General features: G+C 45.1%; 1 protein-coding gene across 1 annotated transcript in view; it reads right to left on the reverse strand.

Annotated features, from left to right (window-relative positions):
• LOC311234784 (isoaspartyl peptidase/L-asparaginase) overlaps positions 1-13,260 on the reverse strand; it is a gene marked incomplete at its 3' end in the record, with an annotated part of 37,048 nt that extends 23,788 nt beyond the window's left edge. Inside the window, exons 1-2 of the mRNA XM_084322028.1 lie at positions 13,206-13,260; positions 6,707-6,913 (exon numbers count right to left, since the gene is read on the reverse strand). Of these exons, the coding sequence (XP_084178154.1) occupies positions 6,707-6,893 (187 nt within the window). The 5' untranslated portion in view covers positions 6,894-6,913; positions 13,206-13,260. The remainder of the gene's footprint in view (positions 1-6,706; positions 6,914-13,205) is intronic.
• Between the last annotated feature and the right edge of the window lie 5,831 nt (positions 13,261-19,091).

Below are 19,091 nucleotides of genomic sequence, written 5' to 3' on the forward strand. Positions count from 1 at the left end.
TACCGCCTCCTGAACAAAAAGACTGTGCCCGATCGTCATCCACTACCTAGAATACAAGACCTGACTGACACGCTTGGAGGCTATACCTGGTTTAGTATCCTAGACCAAGGGAAAGCCTACCACCAGGGCTTCGTCGCCGAGGGTTCACGACCCTTCACCGCCTTCATCACTCCATGGGGTCTTTACGAGTGGGTGCGCATCCCATTTGGACTCTCGAATGCCCCTGCAACGTTCCAACGGAGCATGGAGGAGATGCTAGGTCCCCTCAGGGACGAATGCTGTATCCCGTATCTTGACGACGTACTCTGTTACGCAAAGACATTTGAAGAACATGTAGAGACCCTCCGCAAGGTTCTCCAAGCCCTTCAACGTCACGGAGTGAAATTGAGACCTGAGAAGTGTGACCTCTTCAAGCAAGAAGTCAGATACGTGGGTCGCCTTGTGTCAGCAGAAGGGGTCAAGATAGACCCACGAGACATTGAAGCCGTGAAAGCCCTGTCAAGTAAGACACCCAGAACTGTCGGCGAAGTGAGGAAAATAACAGGATTCCTGGGATATTTCCGTTCATACATTCAGGATTTTTCCCGAATTGCCAGACCCATCTACGAGCTACTCCAAATCAAGCCAGGAAAGACCCCAGCCCCAGCGCGGAGTAAAAACATCAAACGCCCCCAGTTGCCCTCCAGAGAGCCCATAGAGTGGACCACGGAACAGCAGAGAGCACTTGAACAACTGATTGACCTTCTCACAAACCCCCCTGTCTTGGCATATCCTGATTTCAACCTACCCTTCAGGTTGCACACGGATGCCTCCGACCAAGGCCTGGGAGCTGTTCTGTATCAACATCAAGATGGAAAACTGAGAGTCATCGGGTACGGGTCAAGAACATTGTCACCAGCCGAACGAAATTACCATATGCACAGTGGGAAACTGGAGTTCCTTGCATTGAAATGGGCTGTGTGTGTGAAATTCCGTGACTACATGTATTATGCCCCACACTTTACTATCTACACCGACAACAACCCGTTGACCTATGTAATGAGTACTGCCAAGCTCAATGCAGTCGGTCATCGGTGGGTTGGAGAACTGGCAGACTTCCGGTTTGACATCAAATACAGACCCGGAAAGTCCAACATAGATGCAGACACACTTTCCCGCCTTCCCCTGGATATGGAGAGATATGAAAGGACCTGCACAGAAGAGCTCTCTAATGAAGCAGTACGAGCAACGTGGGAAGGAAGCCAAGCAGCTGAAAGGAAAGACGTGGCATGGGTTGCGGCGCTCAACATCGCGTCCCCAGACTCAAACCAGCAGTCTCACCCACACCTACAAACAATCAGTCACGATGAACTGGTGAAGGCCCAAAAAGAGGACCAAGCCATCAACACGATCAGGGAGTTGAAAGAGTCGAACACGAAATTGTCAGACGACGTACGAAGAACCGTAAGCGCAGCAACCCGAAAGCTACTTCATGAATGGAGCAGATTACATATTGAAAATGATCTCCTTTACAGAAAGACCAATCAATACCAACAGTTGGTCCTCCCTGTAAAGTATAGAACACTTGCCCTGAAACATCTACATAATGAGATGGGTCATGTTAGAACAGAAAGAGTGATCCACCTCGCAAGAGAAAGATTCTACTGGCCTTTCATGTCCAGAGAGATTGAAGAATATGTGACCCGAAGGCGTGAATATTAAAGGCAACCAACTTGTGTTCAGCTTTTCGTTCAGCGTTTCTCTGATTGGCCGCACGGCCAATCAATCAATCCACTAGCACACGCCCTCGCGCAAAGAGAGACGCGGCAAAAGCGCTGGTCGAACCAGCGGTGTTCTGTTGTGTGACTGTACTACAGCGGTGTTCTGTTGTGTGACTGTACTAAACACTTCCACCACATGACCGACATTTGACATACAGTACACCTCCTATCTATGTTGGGATTATGTTTGGTCATGACAAAACAATAAAAATCGCCACCACATGACCGACATTTGACATACAGTACACCTCCTATCTATGTTGGGATTATGTTTGGTCATGACAAAACAATAAAAATCGCTACTGTTAGTAAGCTGCCACCACCCACTTCAATGACAGAGCTCTCATATTTGCGAATGCATAAACTATATCTTAAATTATGGCGATGTGTCTAATATGGCTGTCGCGAAGTCATTGCTCTGTCATTGAAGGGCTTCGTTCTACAACGGAGCACGGTCGCTGCTGCTGGAGCTGGACCGAGTAGAGCCGGCGGCGGTGCACGGAAGCGGGGACTAACCACCGCATCGCCCCGCTGGCTCTTCAACAAGCAGCCTCCACAGCTCCAGTTAACCTAATTTATACCGTAATGAATCATTAAAAAATATACCGTTAACTGGAATATGTTGTTTCTTTACACATATGTTGGATTATGTAATTGGGTTTTCATGACAAAACAATAAAAATCGCTACTTTACAACGGAGCACGGTCGCTGCTGCTGGAGCTGGACCGAGTAGAGCCGGCGGCGGTGCACGGAAGCGGGGACTAACCACCGCATCGCCCCGCTGGCTCTTCAACAAGCAGCCTCCACAGCTCCAGTTAACCTAATTTATACCGTAATGAATCATTAAAAAATATACCGTTAACTGGAATATGTTGTTTCTTTACACATATGTTGGATTATGTAATTGGGTTTTCATGACAAAACAATAAAAATCGCTACTTTACAACGGAGCACGGTCGCTGCTGCTGGAGCTGGACCGAGTAGAGCCGGCGGCGGTGCACGGAAGCGGGGACTAACCACCGCATCGCCCCGCTGACGTTAAAAACGCGAAATAACGTTACTGATGTACAGTGACACCCAGAGTTTCTAGTTACAGTAGTGACGCGTGAATCGAGATAGTCCTAACACTAGTCTGTAACAGTGTTTATTATTAAGAGTCAGATAGTCCTAACAGTGTTTATAGTCCTAACACAGTGTTTATTGGTAAGAGTCAGATAGTCAGTGTTTATTATTTCATAACTGTGTGGGCTTTGTTTATACATGTACAGTGACGAGTGAATCTAACTTTGGTTGTTAAAAACGCGAAACATAATAATCAGTCAGCAGCGCTCCACTGCTACCGCAGCCCAACACAAGTGCGTTGGAACAGCAGCCCAAGCTGCCGCGCTGCCGCGCTTGCTCTTTGGATTTCATTTGGGACGGCTGCGCTTGTCTGCGCGTGGGGGCGGGGGGGCGCGGCCAATCAGAGAAAAGCCGAACACAAGTTGGTTGCCTTTAATATTCACGCGACCCGAAGATGTCCTTGTATCAAGTCTAAGAAGCCGGTCACCCATGTCCGAGCTCCCATGGGCAGCATTACCTCCAACTTCCCATTAGAACTTGTGTGTATCGACTATCTACATCTGGAAACCAGTCGTGGAGAGTATGAATATATCCTAGTGGTGATCGACCATTTCACTAGGTTCGCCCAGGCATACCCCACCAAGAACAAGAGTGGGAAAACAGCTGGAGAGCGTATCTTTAATGACTTTATACCCAAATTCGGTTATCCCTCGAAATTACATCACGACCAGGGTCGAGAATTTGAGAATAAACTGTTCCAAGCACTGCAACGGCTGTCTGGGGTCGGCCACTCTAGAACATCACCCTACCATCCACAGAGCAACCCAGCGGAGCGGCTCAATCGGACCATACTACAGATGTTGAGGACATTGACTGAAAATGAGAAATTGCGGTGGAAGGACCACCTCCCGCATGTGTTACACGCGTACAACTGTACCAAACATGAATCAACGGGTTACTCACCCTTTTTCCTCCTCTACGGTCGTCATCCACACCTCCCTGTTGACCTGTTGTTTGGGTTAACGAAGAAAGAGGAACCGTACTCACCCAGAGGATACGCGGAGCAATGGGCTGAGAAGATGTCTGAAGCCTATCGGATTGCTTGCGAACATAGCAAAAAGTCCAGTGCAAGAGGAAAAGTAACTTATGACAAGAAAACAAAAGGAGTAGTACTGCAGTCAGGAGACAGAGTTCTGGTGAGAAACCTCAATCAGCATGGAGGACCAGGCAAGTTGAGATCGTACTGGGAGAAGGCGATCTACGTGGTCAAAAGCCAGCTCGCTGAGAGTCCAGTATACATTGTCTGCCCTGAGCATGGAGACCAGAAAAAGACCAGAACACTACACCGAAATCTCTTACTGCTGGTAAATGATTTGCCCGTGGAAATGACTCCACCACCAGCCAGAACTGTCCCTGCGAAGAAAACAAATGACAGACCAAGACAAGGAAGAATGTCAGACACACAAAGACAAGTAGAGACAAGGGACAGCAATGACAGTGATTCGGATGATGACAGTGACGGAGGATACTGGCTAAGGATACCTGTTGAAAGGACAGAGGAAAGATCACTTGGACACCGTGAACGACGACCTGAAGTCATGCCAGGCCTGCGCCCTGAGAGTGAAGACGACAGGGGAGGAAACACGGATGGAAATTTGCCTGTCTTGGCCAGACCGGAGGGAGATGTTAGTGAATCAGGGGAAGAAGAAGAAAGGGAGACCCCCCGAGCTCACTCTCCAATACCCCAACCCCATCCCGAGCTCACTCTCCAATACCCCAACCCCAAGCTCACTCTCCAATACCCCAACCCCACTTCCAAGCTCACTCTCCAATAGCCCAACCCCAACCCCAAGCTCACTCCCCCGTAGCCCAGCTCAATCTCCGAACCCCTCCACTCTCGCCGGTAGAACAAGTCCAGTCAGAGGTTAGGAGGTCTGCCCGTGACAGAAGGCCTAAACAATGTCTCACGTATGATATGCTAGGTGAACCGTCAGTACAGAACAAGGTGACCGTGAATTCAGTAGTACAGTGGCCACCGATGGTGCCCGCACCACACCACAGTCCACTACCACATCAATTGATACCCTTCGTAATGCCATGGTTGCATTCAATTTTTTACAGCCTTCCACAACATGGCCAGTATGCTTACCGTCCAGCCGTCACCCACGGTCCACCCATGGGGAGTTTGTTAGGGGTTCACGCCTGAGGGTGATATTGGATGGGTGTATTTAGTGATTTTCGGAAATGTCAGGAGCCATTTTTTTAAGGTCAGGGAGTGTGTGATGCCCACTAGAAGTGGTATCATGTTAATATTTTTAGATTATGTGTCAAAACAGTGTGAACATATTGGTACAGGATTACCTCCATCAGAAACAAGTTAGAACAGTCATTTATATGTAATGGGAGACATTAACATAATCTGGTCAATAGGTGGCGGTATAGGACTGGTGTTTAGTGGCTTCGCCTTCCAGGGAACCGTACTGTGTGCTTAGGAACGCACGAGGCGATCTCAGCCTCACAACCGGGAGGAACCAGAGTCAATAACATCGTGTCTGCACCTTCCTTTGTCAAATGATTAACTACAACCTGTTTCATAGGTTAAACATATATCTGCTATCAGGTGCCATATCCTGGTACCTGTAACACTAACGTAGTGTGGAGAGAGGTCTGGCACAGCGCTAACGTAGTGTGGAGAGAGGTCTGGCACAGCGCTAACGTAGTGTGGCGAGAGGTCTGGCACTGTTATGGTTTGAAACCGACCCCAACAGCACGGCACAGACAGGTAGTTCAGAGTTAGCCAAAAACTAGGGCGTATTTATTTCTAAAATAGGAATGAGCAAATAAACAACAAAACACAAAGGGAGAATGTTCTGGACAGAGTTGTCCGCGGCTCTGCAGCACGTCTTCTGGGCTGAGAGGCACCGTGGCGTTGCGACACTGCCTCTGCTGCTCTGCAGCTACACATCGATCCACTCGGGAAACAGAGAGAGAGAAAATGTCACTAGACGAGCAAACAGGATTACAAGCAGTCCAGTATTGTCTTAGCTGAGTCCGTGATAACAACAAGCGGTTCCTCTTCAGTGTTTAACTAGCTGAGTCCGTGATAACAACAGGCGGCTCCTCTTCAGTGTTTAACATAACACACAAAAACAGAAAGGTCCCGAGTCCCGGAATTTACGGGAAAAACAGTATCCAAAAAAGAACGTTCCAAAAACTCACCAAGGCGCAATTGCGCAAAGCGGTCTACAAGGCAGGGGTCCAAAGAATGGCAAGCAAGCAACAGCGGCGACTTCCAACAGACGTCCTGAAGAGAAAAAGGCGAGGTACAACACGGGGAAAACAAGCAGCAGCCAGTGGAAATCCAAAACGACCCGACAATGAACGTTAGGAAACCCAGAGTATATGAAGACTTCCAGTGAGCTGATTACAACACACATCAGGTGCGCGACGGTAATTGGTACCTTGACCTTGAAGCGTGCGGCGGCAACGGGCCAATCCTCACAGGCACAGCGCTAACGTAGTGATGAGAGAGGTCTGGCACAGCGCTAACGTAGTGTGGAGAGAGGTCTGGCACAGCGCTAACGTAGTGTGGAGAGAGGTCTGGGCACAGCGCTAACGTAGTGTGGAGAGAGGTCTGGGCACAGCGCTAACGTAGTGTGGAGAGAGGTCTGGGCACAGCGCTAACGTAGTGTGGAGAGAGGTCTGGGCACAGCGCTAACGTAGTGTGGAGAGAGGTCTGGCTCCGCGAGACTAGTTCATACTGTATTTTGCATCATTATGAATATGCAATGATATAATTGTGTAAAAGTTAAGTGTTGCCAAACTGCTACTGAAGGAGAGCTCATTTATCCTGAATCTCACATCACCTGTATCAAACACCTACCTGCATCAAACACCGGGTTGTCCTCCATGGACCTCACAGCCGACTCCACAGCATCCAGGGCGCTTCCTCCCGTCCCGAGAGCAGAGAAGCCTCGACGCGCTGCCGTCTTCACCCCGTCCACAGAGGCCTCGGACATCTCGTCTGGGATGGCCCACGCCCCGCCGTGCACCACGATTACCGCCTTCATCTTCACTCCCTCCCCTGCACCTGCACGACATAAAGAAAGGACGGTTGTATGAAGCGCTTTGTAGACATCGGGGGACGCTCCATTATTTGGTCAGTTTTTTGTCTTAGTCGAACAAGACTTTTTCTTCACGCTGAATGGGTTATTATTTCCTGAAAGATCACAAGCACGTCTCCTTTTACACATTTGTAGATGAAATCAACTCGTCGATTAGTCGACAAATGATATGACTATAGGGCTGTGTACCCGACTCCGAATTGTCTTAGTCGAATCGGATTTGGCAGGTCAATATTATGACGATTCGATTTATATAAAAAGAAAATTGTACACATTTGAAAAGGCTTTTTAAGGGTATTCATACAATTGTCTGTATTCATACAATTTTAAATACATTGTCATGCATTTCATTGCCAGCATACGTTAGTTAACATAGTCAAGTGCAACAGAGTCATGCACATTTATTTGAGTATTTAAAATCAATAAATCCGTTACTGCATATGACAACACCAGATAGCTGATGTGAATTGCAGACAATGCATTTGCCTGCGTGTGGATTTGTCCGAATCATGTGTCGGAATAATGAGACAGTACTAGGGTTGCCGCGGTGATGTGCATTTTGCCATGACTATAGTAAACGCATGACAACACCGGTATTACCGGTGAAACCGGACATTTTACACAACGATGCTCAATATCTGTAGAGAGCTCACTTTGATCTGTTTTCATCTTTTCAACATTTCCTTTTCAATGACTAGTATCCATTTGTCGGACAGACAGAATTGACATTAATAATAATATTTTCCGTTCATTTAAAAAGAAATGATCTGCCGGATCAATGTAGCTGTTATTTAGCGCATTGCGCAAAATATACTGTTGCTGGTCTGGACTTCATCTCCTCTCCGGTCAAGCTTCTGCTGCTGCAGGGCATCACGGTGGCACAGTGGTTAGTACTGCTGTCTCACAGCAAGAAGGTCCTGGGTTCGAACCCCAGCAGGGGGCCTCTTCTGTGTGGAGTTTGCATGTTCTCCCTGTGTTCACGTGGGTTTCCTCCAGGTACTCTGGTTTCCTAGCTCCCACACCATAAAGACATGCATGGTAGGCAGGGACTACAGATGAAAACTAGCTTATTAGCTAATTCTGGCAATTTTACATTGATGTGGAAACGGAAGATGTTGATTTATGTGCACTGTCCCCGGGTAAAAAAAAAAAAAAAAAACTTAAACTTAAATCCAAAAGATTGTCGTGTCGCCTCTAGAGCCTTCTGTCTCTCCTTCACGTGAAGTTAAATATACTCTAGAAGTGAACGTGAGACTTAAGCTGCCCTATGCTGCTTGACCTTACTCCTAAAACCCACCTCACCCCTGCCCATTTTGCCCCATGTACATGTCGAAATACTTCCCAAAGGTCAGTGAATACCACGACCACAACACCAGAGGGAGTTCCACAAATCATGTGAAACCCAGATTCGGCTCAAACAAGGGACTAAACACGTTTTGGCAATTATGCCATAACAATGTGGAACGCCCTACCCACAGCCGTAAAATAATGTGAATCCCTACCCACCTTCAAAACCGCTCTCAAAGAGCACCTATACGGGAGGCTGCAATTCGAAACTGGCCCCGGTAAATGTCCAATGTACAGTTTATTCCCCCTCAAATGTATATACTCTCTTTTAGAAACTCTGTCTCTTAAACAGTACTGTATATGCAGGGCCGCCTCAGGGGGTGTGCGAGCAGTGCGGTCGCACAGGGCCTCGCGGGAAGGGGGGCCTCGCAAAATAAAAAATAATAAATTTTTTTTTTTTTTTTTTTTTTGCGAGGCCCCCCATCCCGCGAGGCCCTTTTTCATCACAGACCTAAAATCTAGTTTTGCTTATATGCTTATATATTTCACATTAGACACGTTTGTAGAATGTGTCTGACTTGTTCCTGGGTCTGCAGACATACTCACTATTGGAGCTCTGGGGCTCTGCAGCAGACATACTATTGGTTTCAACGAAGGGAGTGGTTACTTACATCATGTGTAGTACACCGGCGTGCGTCAGCTGCGTTTGACTATTTCGCGCGTGCAGCTTTTGACTATTATGCTTAGTTATGCCAGCCAAGACGAAGAGGTCGGTCATTATCAGTCGGTCGGTCACCAAGGAACGTTGACGAAAGGCCTCTCGCTGGCGGGACAAATGGCCGGAGCCTTGTCATGGTGCAGTCGGGATATAGCCATGATGATGTCGGCTAGTAGCTAGCTTAGCTAAAGGCTAACTAGCGTTAGCTAACCTAGAGACAGCGCATGCAGCCAAGATGAAGAGGATGGTCGTTTGGCAGATGAACTTCGTCAACTCCACGCGGTTGTCTCCATCCTCTTGGACGTTTGGTGAGTTTTTAACCTATTCTATTAACTCTATTCTATTCCCGCCGTGGACATCTCTCTCTCTCTCTCTCTCTCTCTCTCTCTCTCTCTCTCTGGAGCTAAACTGGCCGACTAGCTGTTGTAGTACTACTAGTAGCTAACGGTGTGTGGCCTGGTGTCAGCACCTGTATTGCTTTTATCACATTGTACAGTTTTTCAGTGGTAGCCGCATAGCTTGCTTCTGCGTTAGCTAATGGTTAGCGATAGCCGGGTTGAGCTAACTGTTAGCCAGTTAGCTGTTTAGCTACGACGTTAGCTGCCGGCTGCGCTCGGCTGGGAACGTTCGTTTGATGCTATCAGTTAGCCTTGAGTTAGCTGTTAGCTTGTGCTACGACCATTGACATTAGCCGTGAGAATAGCAGGGGGTTCTGGCACTCTGACTACAACATCATCTTTGACAGAAGATGTAGTCGGGCCTGCACCATGACAAGGCTCTGGCCATAGCTTATTTTTGTCCCGCCAGCGAGAGGCCTTTCGTCAACGTGGAGACCTGTGTTGCGGCCTTTCGCCCTGCGTTCCTTGGTGCAGGTAAGATTAATGAAAATGTCATGACATTACCCCACTCTTCCTTCCTTCCCCTCCCGAATGTTTTGTTAATAACAATGTTCTTTTCCAGGCAAAACATATGTTACTTCACAACATTTGGAGATACGACATGTGCTGTGTGTGAATTCATTGTCTTGGTCGTTTGTGTAGCTTGGGTAGCGTTGGGTCGTTGGCCAAAGCTGTGTGTGGCCTGGTGTCAGTAGCCTACCTGGCTAGCCTTTAGCTGTCGGCCATTGGCTCCTTGCTGCTTTGTTTTCTCTGGTATAGACCCTCTTCTCTTTGGATTTAAGTGTTGATCTTTGTCCTTTTGGATCTATGTATATTCATGTTGCCTTTGTGAAGTTATCTTTTCCTTCTGTTTTGTTCTTTCATTAAAAGTTGAATATCCTTTAGGGGGTCATCTTTGCTTATCTCTCTCATACATGCTCTCTCTCTAACACACACACGACAAACACACATGCTCTCTCTCTCTCTCTCTCTCTTTCTAACACACACAGTCTGCCTATGGCGGCCTTTCTCGATGGCTAGGCTGTGCTCGCTGAGTCTGTACCTAGTCAAGGATCTTCAGTCACAGTGATCAGGTATTCTGCCACTGTGTACTCTCTGTTTAGGGCCAAATAGCATTTCAATTTCTTTCCAATGTGTCTCTCTCTCTGTACACTGTATATTGACTGTAGAACGGGAGCTCTCTCTCGCTCTCTCTCTTGCTATATGTTGACTGTATCATGCCCAGCCTCGGGCAGCGCTATTATTTACGAATATGTTGACAGTATGAAAAAAAATAATAATAATAAAAATTATATATACTTTCCAACAATGTATTGGTTGACATGGTGGTGGTTGGATGGGGGTGTGTGTGGCATTGTGGGTGGTATGGGATGGCACTGGGACCTTTGGGACGCGTTGGGGTGCTGTGGGGGTTGTGGTGGGTTCTTCATGCGGGGGAGTCCCTGGGGTGTCGGTGGGTTGGGGGAGTTCAGTGGTGGGGAGTGGTCGGGGTCCGTCGGGGCGCGTGTGGGAGGCTGGTGTTCGGCTCTGGGGGAGGTCTGAGGGGGGGGGGGGGGTTTGGTTGGAGCCTATGGCACCTATGGCTTCGGCTGGGCCTTTCCTGGAGTTAGGTGCTGGTCTCTTGCGTGTGCTTTGATGGATTTTGGTCGTTGGGCTGCCTCGGTTCACTGGCATTTTGGGGATTCCTTGCGTGGGGGGCTCGCTACAGCTTCTGCTGTGTTTCGGGGGGTGTCCCGGGGGTCCTGGTGTCGTGTCAGACTGTCCGTGGTGCTGCATGTCTTCTCATTTGACCGCTGTTGTGTCTGTCTGCTTGAGTGTTTGGAGTCGTTACTGCAGGTCCTGGGGCGCGTGATGTCATTCCTCCGTGGAGTTTGGGGATGGGGGCGTGGGGTTCGCCGGGGTGGCATTCCCGTCACCGTGCATGGCGGTGTGAGTGGCACACGGGCTGTTTGTGTTTTTCCTTCGGTCATGACATGCTTTATCAGGGGGTGTGTCTTGGATGGGGATGTGGTGGGGATTGATGTGTGGGGTGTTTGGGGGACTGGCTGTTCCGGGGGGGTTCACATGCCTGGGAGAAACACTGTACTTATTGTACTTATTTTATGCCTATTCTTATGTATGCACTTTATGCATTGTTTTTATTCTGTCAACTGTATGCAAATGATATGCCTATGTTCATTTTATGCTATTTGATGTGGGCCACTTTGGGCTGCGGTCCATGTGTGAAAGGTTCTATATAGATAGTTATTATTATTTATTATAATTATATTGAAAAAAAATTAATAAAGAAATATGCATTGAAATGTCTAAGTCTCGACGACATTGAAAATGAGGGTGACCACAATTGTCCTTTTCAAGGATAAATAAAGGACTGAATTTAATTGAAAACTCAGATTTAAGTAGAGAAGCTCTCCCTTGGGAGAAGAATGTGAAAAGGCGCTCTGGTGACAAGTTCTGCACAAATAACGATCTGTATGTCAAAGTCACACTTCCAAGAGGAGTTAGTTAACCAATGCCATTAGGGGGGAAAAGATGTTTGAGTGGAGAGGATCTTTAAGCATCTAAATGGCTGTCCGTGTAAATGAATTTGTAAAATAAATGTTGCTTATTTCTCAAGGAACATGCAATATTAAATGAATGGCTGTCATACCAGATATTTCCAACAGGTGGTGGTAGAAGAATCTAATTTAATTATAAACTACAGCAACTCAATTCAGATAATTTTTTTTAATATATATACATTTAAAAAAAAATTTACTTTAATTTATATTATTTGTCTTGGTCATATTACGTATACAAACATACTGTACATACTCATTCCAACTGATGCTCAAAGAAATACAACACATGGTAAAATTAACTAATCAAAGCACAAATCTCAGTCTGAAGAAAAAGGCTCTGGCTTACCCCACTTTATCGTTTATCAATACTAATTAATTCATCATAATAATGAACTTTATTTGTATAGCACCTTTCATACAAGAATTGCAGCTCAAAGTGCTTCACAGCAGTGAAAAATACATAAAATGAGCACAACATTGGCAGATCAAGAGCAATGCATAAAGTGCAGATGTAAAATTAGGCATAAAATAAGCATGAACAATTATTAATAATTAATAATACGATAAATTAATTGGCAGATACCAAGCTGCACACGCAAAAAAAACGTTGCAGGAGGTTATGGCTAAACATATAAGACACTTCTGTCCTGCAGCTAAACATAGAAGAACTCGTGTCGGCCTGTGGCTTCTGTTGGTGTGATGATGTGTGTCCAGGCTAAAAATAAATATATAAAACGCTAATAATTGATTGGAGATTTTGAGCAGGTCATAGTCTCACTCTCAACTAGGGGGCGCTCTTATCTTGGTCATATACTTCTAGTTCTCTAGAATAGATTAAACGTGGCATCAGCATGTTGTGTTAACTTGTGTATACTAACACACTGTAGAAGTGTGTAACTGTGGCTCATGTTTGATTCCTTGCGCGGTAGCTTCAGATTATAGTTAGTGGATATTGCTGGAGCTCGTTGCCGACGAATGTCAATGTTTTTGAAGCACATGATAAGGTCACCTGCTGTTTAATAAAAGCTCATATATTTTAGTATGAATCTTTCTCGTTCCCTGTGTGTAGTGGCCTTGGCAGATCCGATCCAGGCTGATTGGAATAGTTTCGAGACAGTATATCTTTGATGATCAATAATACAGTACCGCGTCGGGCACTTATTACTTAAGGTCTACAGACTACAGGTTGTCGAATCAATAGCTTTTTAGCATTTGCGAACTTTCTTATCATTTCAGTTGTTCACATACTTTGATTCTTGTCAACTGAACTAAAGTATCCTACCTACCTACCTACCAGTACCAGCACAGAGTCTCGATCCCGATTCCCGAACTCCAATGAGCTGCTCTGCACAAATCCCGCTTGCTGCGCAGTGGCTGCCTGCTGGTGTGTGTGTGTGTGTGTGTGTGTGTGTGTGTGCGTGTGTGTGTGTGTGCGTGCGTGCGTGGTGCACGGTGGTCGGTGAGGCTCTAGAAAGGGGGGCTGGGTAATGCGATGCATGCATGCATGAATTATGCAAATTAGTGCACTTCATACAATTCATGTGCCTCTCTACACTGATGAATTGAAAATGGAGGACCCTGATGTAAACAAGACGAAAGTCTTTCTCTGGTCTGCATCCCCTTATTTTATGGATGCAATCAGGCAAATAAACAACTAAATGTGTGTTATTGACTTTTTATTGTCACTAGTTTCATAGAAGACATGTTTAGGAAGCAAAATATAACAAAATCTCAATATCGTCAAAAAAAATAGCAAAAAGGCAATTTTGGGGGTGCTGTCTCGCCTTAAAAGAAAAAAGACTAAGAAACTTCAGGTTCACCTTTGTCTTTAATTGAAATGTAATCGCTGCTAATAATTTAACTCTGACACTAAATTCACTGACTTTTCCCCCTTTTTAATTTAATTTTTAAATTGTACCTCTTTTATGCTTAAATCTCTTTTTATGCTCTTTCATTTTCATCTATTTTATGTAAAGCACTTTGAACCCTCTGTGTATGAAATGTGTTAATATGTATTATAGAACACATATACACGTGCCTCGCTTTGAAACCCCTGGCATCCTGTTGTATCATGCTGTGAATTATGTATCATGCTGTGAATTGTTATTGTTAGTCTGCTGCTGCTGCATATACCTTCAAACGTTTGTCTTTTGATGATTACTGCTGTCTTTCCTCTCCCTCTTCTTTTACCTCATTATTGTTGTTTTCTGTAGGAAGTGTTACATGTCCCGTTGTGTGTCTCTGTACATCTACGTATGTTTATGTGCTAACTTCTAAGAAACAAAACCAAATGACAGCAAACAATGCAAATACAACTCAAATGCAAAACGAGTGCGTTCATCACTGGGTTGATCACTGAATTGTACTGTTTTCTACTTGACCACCAGAGGGCAGTAAGAAACTGTGAAATCTACATGAGCACTTTTTCCAAAAACACATGTTTACCACAGGGATCGTCTTGGTTTAATTAAGTAGCTCCAGCTCTGCCTCTCATAGATTATTGCTTAGATATATAATCTGATTTCTTTATCTAAGTGAATACTACGGTGAAGGCATGTGAGTTTGTGTGTGTGTGTGTGTGTGTGTGTGTGTGTGTGTGTGTGTGTGTGTGTGTGTGTGTGTGTGCCTGTCTGTGTATCTATAGTGTATGTCAGTGTGTTTGTGTATTGAGTTTCTCTACATACACTACCACCAAAAACACTACCACCATCATAACCAACACCACCAACAAAACCAATATCACCACCACCAACAAAACCAACACCAATAACACAAACAACACCACCACCACCACCAACAATAACAACACCACCACCAATAACACCAACAACACCACCAATAACACCAACAACACCACCACCACCTTCACCAACACCACCTTCACCACCAACGACAACAACTCATCTAAATAGTGGGCACTTTTAGTGTTAGCTCTAGAAGACAAAAGGGGTGTTTCCTATGAGATACAATCTCCAAAAGCAACCCAAATCAAAAGGAATCCAATTAAATGAAGGACACATCTGATGTATGAAAGTCTAATCACACCCAGGTAGTGTAATTTGATTTTTTTACATTTTCAATTTTGTAGGTAAAGCTATGCAAACGTATCTAAATTTGACCTCATTTAGCCCCAATTATGGCCATCCCAAATACATTTAAGGGATGCAGTGAATAGGCTCATTCAAAACGCAACCTTGAAATTGGGAAGGCGTGGCTTGATTGATTGATTGATTGAAAACTTTATTAACAGATTGTAGAATGGGTACAATACAGTATGGCTCAATACACACAATTGTTAAGGGGATGCAGACCAGAGAAAGACTTTCTTCTTGTCTTGTTCGCGGACGACTCAGCCCTGCTGGTCTCTGACAAGAACAAGTTACAGGTTGAAAAAACCCTCAGCTCTGAACTCGGCAGAATCTGCACCTGGCTCGCTGATAACAAACTATCATTACACCTGGGTAAAACAGAGTCCATTCTCTTCGGATTTAATAACAAACTCAGCAAGACCGACGGCTTCTCAGTTACAGTGGGTGACAATATTGTCACAAGGAAAGATGAAATTACATACCTAGGTTCCATCCTAGAGGCAAATCTTTCCTGTGACAAAATGGCATCCAAAGTAATAAAAAAAGTGAACCAACAAACTAGTTTCTTGTACCGGATCTCCTCTCTGGTAAACAAGAATACCCTGAAGACTCTAGCAGGGGCACTCATTCAAGGGTACTACGACTATGCGTGCACCTCATGGTACCAAAGCACCTCAAAGGCGCTAACAACAAGATTACAAACATCACAAAACAAACTGGTCAGACTTCTACTTGACCTTACCCCTAGAACCCACCTCACCCCTGCCCACTTTGACAACCTAGGATGGCTTAGAGTAGACGACAGAGTACAGCAACTTGCAATGGGCCTGGTCTACAAGATACACTATACGACTAAGGTACCCATGTACATGTCAAAATACTTCCCAAAGGTCAGTGAATACCACGACCACAACACCAGAGGAAGCTCAACAAATCATGTTAAACCCAGATTCGGCTCAAACAAGGGACTAAACACGTTTAGCAATTATGCCACATCAATGTGGAACGCCCTATCCAAAGCAGTAAAGGAATGTGAATCCCTACCCACATTCAAAACCGCTCTTAAAGAGCACCTACGGGAGCCTGCAATTCGAAACTGGCCACCGTAAATGTCCAAACCTTCCCACCCCCTCCTAATAGACAGTCTCCTCCCCACCGCATGTATATAGTCTCTCCCCACCGTATGTATATTTCTCTCCCACCCACCCACCCCCTCCTAATGTACAGTCTCCTCCCCACCGTATGTATATATTCTCTCCCCACCGTATGTATATTTCTCTCCCACCCTACAGTCCCCTCCCCATCATATGTATATACTCTGTCAGGATCTATGGGTAACAGCAGGGGTGCAGTCGTGCACACACACGGTTACACGGCGTGTTATTAGTAGTCACTCAGGGCAGAAGTGCGTGCAATGATAAGTACCCGGCCGTTGTAGAAAGCTACGTGGCGTGTAACCAGTTCCCATATTACGACTGCACCACTGGGTAACAGTACTGTATATTTGAATATCGTATATATGTCACAAATGTAACAGTACTAAATACCTGTATGTCATGTATGTCCCTATGCCATAAATGTCATGTATGTTGTGTATGTGATAAATGTCACTATGAATTGAAAATGGGGGACCCTGATGTAAACAAGACAAACGTCTTTCTCTGGTCTGCATCCCCTTAACAATTGTGTGTATTGAGCCGTACTGTATTGTACCCATTCTGCAATCTGTTAAATAAAGTTTTCATTCATTCATTCATTCATTCATTCATTCATTCATTCATTCATTCATTCATTCATTCATTCATTCATTCATTCATTCATACATCAGGGTCCTCCATTTTCAATTCATAATGACATTTATGACATACACAACATACAGATATACAGATATATCATGACATTTATGACATACATGACATACAGATATACAGTACTGTTACGTTTGTGACATACACGATATGCAAATATACAGTACTGTTAACTCATTGGATGCCATGCATTAGCCTCATCCTGTAGTAGCTAATGCCAGCTCTGTAAACGGTGGGAGTCGCTCACCTTGTTTGCAGGGCTATAACTATTTAAATATTATAGCTATATATGCAATACTATGGCCCATTTGACATCAAGTATCTATCGTTCAAGATGTGAAAAAGGAAATTTTTTCCATGCATACATTCTCGTTTTATACCGTGGTGAATATAAGTATAGTTTTAGAGTGGTCTAGGGTAATTCCTGGAAGGCTAGTAATAGCCCGCAACGCATATTATACTTAATCCATTGGCATTTCGTCCCTATACACGCTACAATAAAAAATTCAAATGCATATGATCGGTGTTTCATCATGCATGCATGAAAGGAGGGGGGGGGGGGGCGTTTCTTATTAATTGATTGTCAATAATGGCATTCGTTAGTACAACAGCATACGACAACCAAGCTGAAATGGACGTTAAATTGCTCTTACCTGTGGCCGATGAGACTCCAAAAAGAATATTCCAATTATTTGATTGCCATCTGCTAGATCGTATGTCCATTTGGCCCACGCCATAACCCCCAACAGCATAATGAATCTGGCGTCCCGAAGGCGATTCAATGCGATTGGGTGAATATCTTGATCCACGTTACAAGAAAACTCCGCCCGGATGATTTTCAATGATGCACAGCCACATACACAGAGTCAGAAAGGAAGTGCGACATCGGCCGCATACCACCAGGCGGCGGTATCGGACCGTTGCGATCTCAGACACATTGCCACACAGTACCACAACATACCTGGATGATTTATGAATGGAAATAGCGAATAAAATAGATAACGATCCAATAACGTATATATATGTGGTTGGCGTTATTCGATGGTGGACAAACACGTATAAAATCGTTGTTGGCAGGGAAAGAGTTAAACAGAGATCCTAACAGAAAATATATACATACGAGGGGGAGGAGACTGTACATTGGGAGCGGGAGGGTGGGGGGAGGGGTGGGTGTGGGGGGAAGGGGGTGCAAGGTGTAAGCATAGGGAGGGGGGGGGGGGGGGTTGGACATTTACAGGGGCCAGTTTCGAATTACAGCCTCCCGTAGGTGCTCTTTTTTCGGCTGTGGGTAGGGCGTTCCACATTGATGTGGCATAATTTCGAAACGTGTTTAGTCCCTTGTTTGAGCCGAATCTGGGTTGAACATGATTTGTGGAGCTCCCTCTGGTGTTGTGGTCGTGGTATTCACTGACCTTTGGGAAGTATTTCGACATGTACATGGGTACCTTAGTGGTGTAGTGTATCTTGTAGACCAGGCCCATTGCAAGTTGCTGTACTCTGTTGTCTACTCTAAGCCATCCTAGGTTGTCAAAGTGGGCAGGGGTGTTCTAGGAGTAAGGTCAAGCAGTAGTCTGACCAGTTTGTTTTGTGATGTTTGTAATCTTGTTTTTAGTGCCTTTGAGGTGCTTTGGTACCATGAGGTGCAAGCATAGTCGTAGTACCCTTGAATGAGTGCTCCTGTTAGAGTCTTCAGGGTATTCTTGTTTACCAGAGAGGAGATCCGGTACAATCATCTTGTTCGTTGGTTGACTTTATTGGATGCCATTTTGTCACAGGAAAGATTTATTGTCACCCACTGTAACAGAGAAGCCGTTGGTCTTGCTGAGTTTGTTATTTGAACCGAAGAGAATGGACTCTGTTTTACCCATGTGTAATGATAGTTTGTTATCAGCGAGCCAGGTGCAGATTCTGCCGAGTTCCGAGCTGAGGGTTTGTTCATGGTAAGTTCTGTGGTAAGTTGCCAAATTAATCTTTCTTTTAAGTCTCATGTCTCATGTCATACTGTAAAAGCAAAGCAGTGTCTCTCAGTGAAAAGTAAGTTGTTGGCCTTCACTTCACATCATATACAGTAACAGTATATATATCAGTCAATGTCAAACATATAGAAGTGCATGTGCATTTTATTTTGCATCTAAAGAGCCCTTTTCTTTTTTAATGCGAGGGCATTTATTAATGTATTTTAACCATCACTTAATGCTCAGTGTCTGACCTTTATCTTCATGTTGCATTCGGCTGCTGAACGATGAAAACATTACCTACAAAAGGTCTGTTCAGAGAATAAAG

Source organism: Notolepis coatsorum, assembly GCF_963971535.1.
Source record: "Notolepis coatsorum genome assembly, chromosome: 9".
NCBI lineage: Eukaryota > Metazoa > Chordata > Actinopteri > Aulopiformes > Paralepididae > Notolepis > Notolepis coatsorum.